Source organism: Taudactylus pleione, unplaced genomic scaffold, assembly GCF_031769625.1.
Source record: "Taudactylus pleione unplaced genomic scaffold, aTauple2 ptg001125l, whole genome shotgun sequence".
Taxonomy (NCBI): Eukaryota; Metazoa; Chordata; class Amphibia; order Anura; family Myobatrachidae; genus Taudactylus; species Taudactylus pleione.
In genome coordinates, this window is record NW_028285526.1 from 311,475 (window position 1) to 320,592 (window position 9,118).

Genomic DNA, 9,118 nt, shown 5'->3' on the forward strand with positions numbered 1-9,118 from the left:
AACACAAAACAGCCTTTTTCACTTTATTTTAGTAAAAATAATGTTAATAAATAGAGCCCTCTGTGTTTAGGATCAGTCCACCTTGTTGGCGCTTGGGAATTTCACTGTTAAAATTGCTTATAATATATATATATATATTTTTTTTATTTTTTTTTTTCTTCTTAGCGCCCACTCTTATAAGAGATGAGCTTTGTGAAATTTCACATTTATTACTTTTGTCTTTATGATTATTGTTTATCACTTGTGCACTCACTATTTAATTTTCTTTGCGCAATATATATATATATATATATATATATATATATATATATATATATATCTCTCTCTCTCTCATGGATGACAGGCCCGTTTAGGTAGGTACGGCATCCAGCAAGTACTATCTGGCAATATCAGCCATAGCATTAACACCACCTGCCTCGTATTGTGTAGGTTCCCCTCGTGCCACCACAACGGCTCTGACCCATAGGGGCATGGACTCCACAAGACCTCTGTAGGTGACCTGTGTTATCTGCCACCAAGACGTTAGCAGCAGATCCTGTATGCAAGATGTGACATGGGGTCTCCATGGCTGGGACTGGTTTTCCAGCACATCCCACTGATGATGGATTGGGTTGAAATCTGGGGAATTTGGAGGCCAAGTCAACACCTTCAACTCTTTATCATGTTCCTCAAATCATTCCTGAACAATGGTTGCAGTGTGGCAGCCGGGCACCTCATCCTGCTGAAAAGGCCACTGTCATCAGGGAATACCATTGCCATGGAGGGGTGTACATGGTCTGCAACAATGTTTAGGAAGGAGGCACAGTATGTGGTATCCACATGTATGCCAGGACCCAAGCAGGAGCTTGCACAGAGCATTACAGTACCTCCGTCGCCTTGCCTTCCCGACATGCTGCATCCTGGTGCCATCTGTTCCCCAGGTAAAGGACGCACACACGGTGTAAAATAAAAAATATAAAAGTGATTCATCAGAGCAGGCCACCCTCTTCCATTGCCCCATGGTCCAGTCATGGTGCTCACGTGCCCACTGTAGGCACTTTTTGCAGACAGGGGTCAGCATGGGCACATGCTACGCAGCCCCATATGTAGCAAGCTGCGATGCACAATGTTCTGACACCTTTCCATCATAGCCAACATTAACATTGTCACCAATTTGTGCTACAGCAGCTCTTCCGTGGTATAGGACGGGCAAGCCTTCGCTCTCCATGTACATCAATGAGCCTTGGGTGCCCATAACTCCAGCTGTCCTTAATTAGACCACTTTTGGTAGGTACTAACCACTGCATACCAGGAACACCCCAAAACCCTGCCATTTTGAAGATGCCCTCACCCAGCCATCACAATTATATATGTGCAAGAATGAAAGCCGCACTCATGGTCCCCAAAAAAGACCACTAATCATTTCATACACTCTGGAGGGCACCTGTGCAACTTAGTAACTGTTTGAGCTGATGAGCGCAGATTTCGAGTGATTATCTGGCACAGAGCAAAGCCTTCTATATAAAGAATAAAATAACACATTTGTATATGTAACCTGATATTACATTTTATGTATTCCGCCACACCAGGATAATTAGCTATAATTACACTACACATATGAGGAATGAAGGGGATAAAAGGAGAGTTATACATAATACAATGATATAACCCACAGAAGCTGACAATGTAAGACATCTCAGAACCTGCTGCGTTCCATGTAATAATGTACAACACATGCAGACGGCTCACAGAAGAGCCCATAGGGTGCATCACTGTAGATCTGAACACATTTTATTTAAACCGGGACCTTAAAAAATTAATAAAAAAGGAGGACGGAGCAGTACAAAGTACATCATTCCCAATGCAGAATACAGACAAACATCAAATGGCAAAAACATAATGGTGTAAAATTTTTTAAAGACAAATTTATAAATATGTTTTTGTTAGTTGGTGAAAGTGACAGCAGTCAGACAGAGGTTTTTATTGCGGGGGGGAAAAAAAAAAAAACAACTACTTCTGTGAATCTGGATTCTTGTTGTTACCATGTAACATCGCCATGTACGGATCATGTATCCGAGTGACACGGGAACCACCTCCGCGGCCTACAAGTAGCAGGAATGGGGCATTTAAATGTCCATTCCAGGATTCACTTTGCGGCCACTGCTGGCAACTGGATCCCCCCTTAGCCCTTTTTCTCGGGTACTCACCTTCTAGTGATATATGATAACAATACGTAGGGAATATAAAATAATGACAACAATAAGTAATAAATATAGGGTGCTACAGGTGCTTTAATAAATGTCTGATGGCCACAAACGTGCTATAACCCACAGCAGGCTGTCATTACCTACACTGTGCTAGAAACTGACAGCTATATTCTGATTGGTTGCTATAGGTTATAGCGCATTTGCCCGAACTGTGTCATGTGATTAAATAAGCCCCAATTTATATCAGAACTCGGAGGCTGGCGATGCAGGACCCCTCATCCATAGTATCCATGTGTTAACATGTGATGACCTTATTAATTATCATATCAAAGTAAAATATATCAACCATGGGGCTTTTTGTATCAAGCAGTAAAAAGCGTGGAGGAGTGCACCAATGGAGAAGTTGCCCATAGCAACCACACAGCTTCTACCTATTTATTTATTTATTTTTTTATATAAAACTGTACTTGATAAATGCTACTTCAAAGCTGATTGGTTGCTATGGACAACTTCACCACTCCTTGATACATAAGCCCCACAGACTAAGATAACAAAACTACCCAGTAACAGGTCACGTGTCTCACAGACGCCTCCTGCAGAGCAGGGTACAACTGTGCGTCACTCGGCAAAACAGGGTACAACTGTCACTCGGCAGAGCAGGGTACAACTGTCACTCGGCAGAGCAGGGTACAACTGTCACTCGGCAGAGCAGGGTACAACTGTCACTCGGCAGAGCAGGGTATAACTTTGTATCCCTTAGCAGGAAGAGAGCTACAGAAAATATTTCCTGTCTAAAACAAACAAACAATCTATGTTATATCCACTTATATAATGCAAATAATGAGATAATAGTAACACTTACATAACAGAGGACTGAACTGTCTCTTATTACATGATCAGGAAGTCTGACAAGGAGACAGAGGACTCTATAGCAACAATCATTAAGCCAACAATGCCGCTTCCTTCTACACTAATCATTGAGCCTGTAAACCGCTCACAGAGATATCAGCATATACAGTATCAGATGGACACACCTTGCAAATCTGGAATTCTTGCAAAATATACAGTATATACACAAGTCACCATTCATATTACTAGAAAATAACCTCTGTCACTGGTATACATCACTATTATAAAGTAATAATTGACAGGACACATTAACATCCTGATTCTATTCTATATATAACTGCTGAGTGAATGTTCTGTAGATTACTAAACAAAAATATAATGTGTATAAATATATATATATATATTATATACACACACACACACACACACACAATACTTCAAACACATAGACTCAACGCACGTGTTACTGGTGCCGATCAGCACGTATGTATAGAAAGTTGCAGCTTTGCACGTAGTTATTTGTTTTGGTAAATGAAGACATATTGTACCTGTATTTTGGTGCAGAAGTGCGGCTGACACTGGCTCGACAAGAACATGTATGTACATCATTGGCGTGTGTAGGGGGCTTACTAATTCAGTGACTTGTGTAATGTTGTATGGTCTTTTTTTAAACACACACTAAAGAATTCCTTAGTAAATAACACTATGACAGCCCAGGAGACATGAGAACAGTTTGGTGAATCACACACAGGAGTAATGTGAAATGTGAAGCACAGGAGGGAGGGGAGTGGGGGGGGGGTAAGGTGGAGCACTTTGGTCTTGAACTGTTAAATGATGAAAGAGGGTGTGCGCGCTGTAAAATATGCAAGAGAACAGGAATTCTACAACTCTGAGAAAGAGCGCCTCTCCCTAAATATGATATTCTCAGCAGAAGTAACACGTACACATTATGTAAGTGACAGGTACACGCGAGGAAATAGCAAATCCCTACACTAAGGAATTCTTCCCACACACAGAACAAACCGTCAAGTTTCCCAGAAGTGGCATTTAGTGCAATTTATACGGAAATACACAATGAACAACATGTCTCTGTCCATTCTATAGGAAATGACACAGATTATTATATTTACAGTTACACCGGGCAGTCATCCAGATGAAGGGCACCATGCAGACAGACCACCTGCTGGGTACAGACGTGAGACGCGGGTGACGACGTTGGGAATAACCCTAAAATAATAAGGCCCAGGTTCCCCGACTTTGCAGCCAACATTAATTTTTAATTAATTAATCTTCCAGGTGACAGGACTTTGGCAGCGATAAATGAATGTTTACTGCAAAGTAGGGATGTGCAGGCTCGGATAGGTTTGAGTTTGCACGTGGAGTTCGGATTTTTCCCTCCAAAAAAACGGAACTCAGAACGAGGCAAAACGTCATCTTACATGGACGAACATCATCATTCCTGGACAAAAGACCAGGAATGATGATGTTCGTCCATGTAAGATGACGTTTTGCCTCGTTCTGAGTTCCGTTTTTTTGGAGGGAAAAATCCGAACTCCACGTGCAAACTCGAACCTATCCGAGCCTGCACATCCCTACTGCAAAGGACACCCCCTTATCTCTTACACCGGCTACCATAAACATTCATATAAGTGCAACGTAAAGGCCGAGCATTGCAGTTTTAGAAATCATTAGGGAGCAGATGTACTAAGCTCCGGAGAGTGATAAACTACCAATCAATTAGCTCCTAACAGTCATTTTTCCAAACACAGCTTGTAACATGAGAGTTAGGCGCCGAGTGGCTGGTCGTTTATCACTTCCCAGAGCTTAGTACATTTCCCCCTAAACCCACCAACATTAAGGCAAACAACAATATTTTCAACTGCTTTAATCTTGTTGTCACCCAAAACTTGTTGACAGAGACAGTGGCCTCATTATAGCCGCACCCCTGCATGGGTCTTCTTCTCAAAACCTGTGACCCAGCAGCTGGTATGGAACTACAAGTACCAGCAAGCACCACCAACAAGTTAGCAACATTTGCAGAGCTAGGCAGTCAGATCACCGGAACGCTAATGACAATACCGCTGAATTCCAGGTTACAGCCGGTTATTAATAAATACAGTATAAGACGGTGGTCCCACCTATGGTCCTCTCACCTGGACTTGCTGCACCTGTTGGACCTGCTGCACATATTGGACTTGCTGCTCTGGGGCCCACGACAGGGTCTGATATCCAGGACCAGGGGACGCAGGAGATAGTGGTGTGGGGCTTTCCATGAACTGTACCCCTTTGGTAATGGGATTGTAGGTCCTCACTCTTTCATAAAAGACGTTGTCCTTGTCTGCCGTGCTCCCATTCTCGGACACCCAGTAATTAGAGGTGGACATGTCTCACCAGCGATGGGGCAGGTCCTCGCTCACACACACTCTGCCTTCCGAGCCTGTGAAGTAGAGAAAACGCTTTAGTTTTACTCCTGAGCTGGAATAATCCGGGGCCTTCGGCTGCGTGACCGGAGCACGGATTGAACGGGCCAAGCTCCTGCCACTGGTGCCCACAACTAGGCGCTGTCAGAAGCCCTGAAGTGGGGAGACCTGGCTGCAATGAGCGTCAGCTCTCAGGGTGCTCGTGCAAGTCACAGAACCTGCTCCCACCTCAGGCAAAATAAACTGGTTGTATTAATCTCTAGTCAGGCAGAGAAGTAAAACTCCCCACGCAGCGCTCCGGCCAATCACTGTGCGTTATAGTAATATCAATTATATATCGTCCTGAGAATACACATCACGGTTCTGTGCTAACACGCAGGTCACTCTCTGCCCAATATCAGATACATAAATGTAGACTCTCTGTGCTCCTGAATAAAAGTTATTGATGACAATATTATTATTCTGACATTTCCTGCTGAGAGGTTGATAATTAGAAATCAGGAGTCCCAAATAAAATGCAACTATATAAACAATATAAATAGGCCACTTCCCTCATAGCGCTTTGCACGGTATTATTACCTATTTATAAGACACCAGCACTCGCAGAGGTGGCAAACCTACAGTACTTGAGGAACTACATATCCCAGCATGCAGGGAATCTCCTGGTCGTCTATATTTGCTGCACAATTAAGGAGCAATATATTATAAAATATACATAATAATGTAAAGTGTATTGAAAGAGCTGTAAATCATTAAATGGGATTGTGTCTGGCTTTTTTCAAAAGCATTTAATATGATTTCCGCCTTTTACCCACACCAGAAAGCACGCTACACACTGCCATATATAATGCCATGCTCTAGTACTAACCAGTGATGTATAAGAACATAAAAATAATGATTACTGTCACCTTTAAATAAATATATATTCATATAGCAGGACAGACAGACATAGGAGACAGACAGACAGACTACATAGACACAGATTGAGGGACTCTCTGTAGCAGCAGCAGTGAGCAGATAGAAGCTGTAATGTCAGACCAGCAGTAACACAGAGCTGTATATCAGGTTACAGGCAGCCTCAGGGATCGCTGTACTTCCCCCAAAAACTACACTTATCTTTATTTACATAACATTTAGAAGAGAGGGGTACAGGGATCAGTGTAGTGCAGGAATCAGGAGGATGTAGTAGGGATCAGTGTAGTGCAGGAATCAGGAGGATGTAGTAGGGATCAGTGTAGTGCAGGAATCAGGAGGATGTAGTAGGGATCAGTGTAGTGCAGGAATCAGGAGGATGTAGTAGGGATCAGTGTAGTGCAGGAATCAGGAGGATGTAGTAGGGATCAGTGTAGTGCAGGAATCAGGAGGATGTAGTAGGGATCAGTGTAGTGCAGGAATCAGGAGGATGAAGTAGGGATCAGTGTAGTGCAGGAATCAGGAGGATGTAGGGATCAGTGTAGTGCAGGAATCAGGAGGATGTAGTAGGGATCAGTGTAGTGCAGGAATCAGGAGGATGTAGTAGGGATCAGTGTAGTGCAGGAATCAGGAGGATGTAGTAGGGATCAGGAGGATGTATGTATTAGAGGGGCGTTGCAGGGATCAGAGTGTTACAGGGTCCAGGTGCAGGGTTCAGTGGGGTGCAGGGACAAGGGGACTGTAGGTACCAGGTGTCAGTCAGGGTGGTGCAGGGACCAGGAAGAGGGTGTAGGGACCAGGGGACTGTAGGGATCGGGACTGGCAGGACCAGGTGTCAGGGTGGTGCAGGGACCAGGTATAGGGCTCAGGGATACGAGGGGTGCAGGGATCAGACTAGTGCAAGGACCAAGGGGTTGTAGGGATCAGGGGATACAGAAGAACTCAGAGGAGTGTAGGGACCAGGGGGTACAGAAGAAATCAGAGGAGTGTAGGGACCAGGGGGTACAGAAGAAATCAGAGGGGTGTAGGGATCAGGGGGCACAGAAGAAATCAGAGGGGTGTAGGGATCAGAGCCGGTACCTGGATGCAGACAGCTCCCCAGCCTGACAGACTGTTACAATGTAACTTCGTTCCCACCAGCCAGCGCTGATCCTCTGGAGGGTATGGGCGGGGAACTGACTGCCATGATGGCTGTTGATAGGCTGGAGGAGACGTCAGAGAGAGCAGGAAAGCCTGTGATTGGTTCACACGGGATGCTTGCGTTTACCTGAGTCTCAGAATGTTTGTGTGCAGCCCCTCCCCCTCCCAGTACTCAGACAGGGGTGTGACTGGGAGACACCTGGCTCTGCTTCATGTCTACCTGTGCTGCCTCCCTCTCACATATATTATAGTGTTTTATACTGCATTATATTATACTATATTACATTATATTGTGTTACAGTATGTAATAAATTGTATTATCTTATGGCATGCTGTATATCATATTGCTTTATATCATGTGAGAAAGCCGTGCTATATAATTTGATATAATGCAATATAAGGAAGTATAATGCAATGTTATATAATATGCATACTATAGCTTATTATATCATAATATATTTTTATTATATCATGTTATATCATATTGCTCAATATTATTGTATAATATATTGCATTACATTATATTGAATCATATGATATTGTATTGTATAATATGTATTATTATATTATACCATGTAATATCATATTACACTATATCCTTTTGTACTATATCATCCTAGTAATTTGGACCCCCCCCCTTACTCCCGACCACATACTTGTCCTGTCCCGCCGTCGCTGTAGTGGGAGATGTTTTAGCACCTCCCCTACACGTGACAGAGACAGGACAGACCATATAGGTTTATTAAATAGATCATATTGTATTATCATGTGTAATTATATCATATTGTTTTGTAGTATATTGTATTATACTAGTATTTTGGATCTGCCATTCACCGCTAGTTATTGCTCTTCTCTTTCTCTCTCACTTCCTTTCCTTCTCTCTTTTCTTTCTTGTTCCACTCCCTCCATTTTTCCTGTTATTTATCCCCCCCTTTTCCCAGCCCCCCCCCCCCCCATTCCTCCCTAGTTCCTCATCGTTCTGTCCTTCTGTTCTCTTTCAGTAATGTGTTAGCTGGTTTATTATACCTTCATGCTTTTCACTTAATCCTTTCATGTCTGTCCCTTTCCCCTTTTATATATCCCCCATTTTTCTTCATCACCCACAACTTCCACAACAACCCCCTTTTTTCTTCCCTCAAGTCCTTCTTTTACCGTCTTCCCCATCCCGATAGGGCACAAGCGAATTTTGCATAAGCAAAGATTGAGCAGAAAACTTGGCATGGCAGGGTACAAGCACCTGTGTCTTAGAGGTTGGCAGAAGGTTCTGGTTTTGGTGCCCATGCACTGCAAATAAGTTCTAAGCTGCATGAGGTAGACCAGGCACTGTCTCAAAATGCCTAAGTGACATCGCCTACGTGGTGTCATTTTACAGCGACGGTGGGAGGCAGAGGACCAACCATGTATTCATTCTGAAGGTGTGTGGAGTCAGTAGCCACTATGTGCTACTTCCCAATGGAGGAACCAGGAGATTATCCAAATCCTGACTACCTAGCCAAGGCCAGAGGTGGGGTGGTGCAGAGGAAGTAAGCTGGAGCAAGGAACTCGGAAGCCTCAAGAGGGAGCAGCTTGAGTCAGTGGTGCAGTCCTTTGGGTTTTAAGATCAGTAGGAAA

At 43.5% G+C, this 9,118-nt stretch overlaps 1 protein-coding gene across 1 annotated transcript in view; it reads right to left on the reverse strand.

Moving 5' to 3' along the window:
- Positions 1–7,527, reverse strand: part of POF1B (POF1B actin binding protein) — an 81,496-nt gene extending 73,969 nt beyond the window's left edge. The window contains exons 1-2 of the mRNA XM_088461926.1: positions 7,448–7,527; positions 5,189–5,472 (exon numbers count right to left, since the gene is read on the reverse strand). Of these exons, the coding sequence (XP_088318052.1) occupies positions 5,189–5,419 (231 nt within the window). The 5' untranslated portion in view covers positions 5,420–5,472; positions 7,448–7,527. The remainder of the gene's footprint in view (positions 1–5,188; positions 5,473–7,447) is intronic.
- Between the last annotated feature and the right edge of the window lie 1,591 nt (positions 7,528–9,118).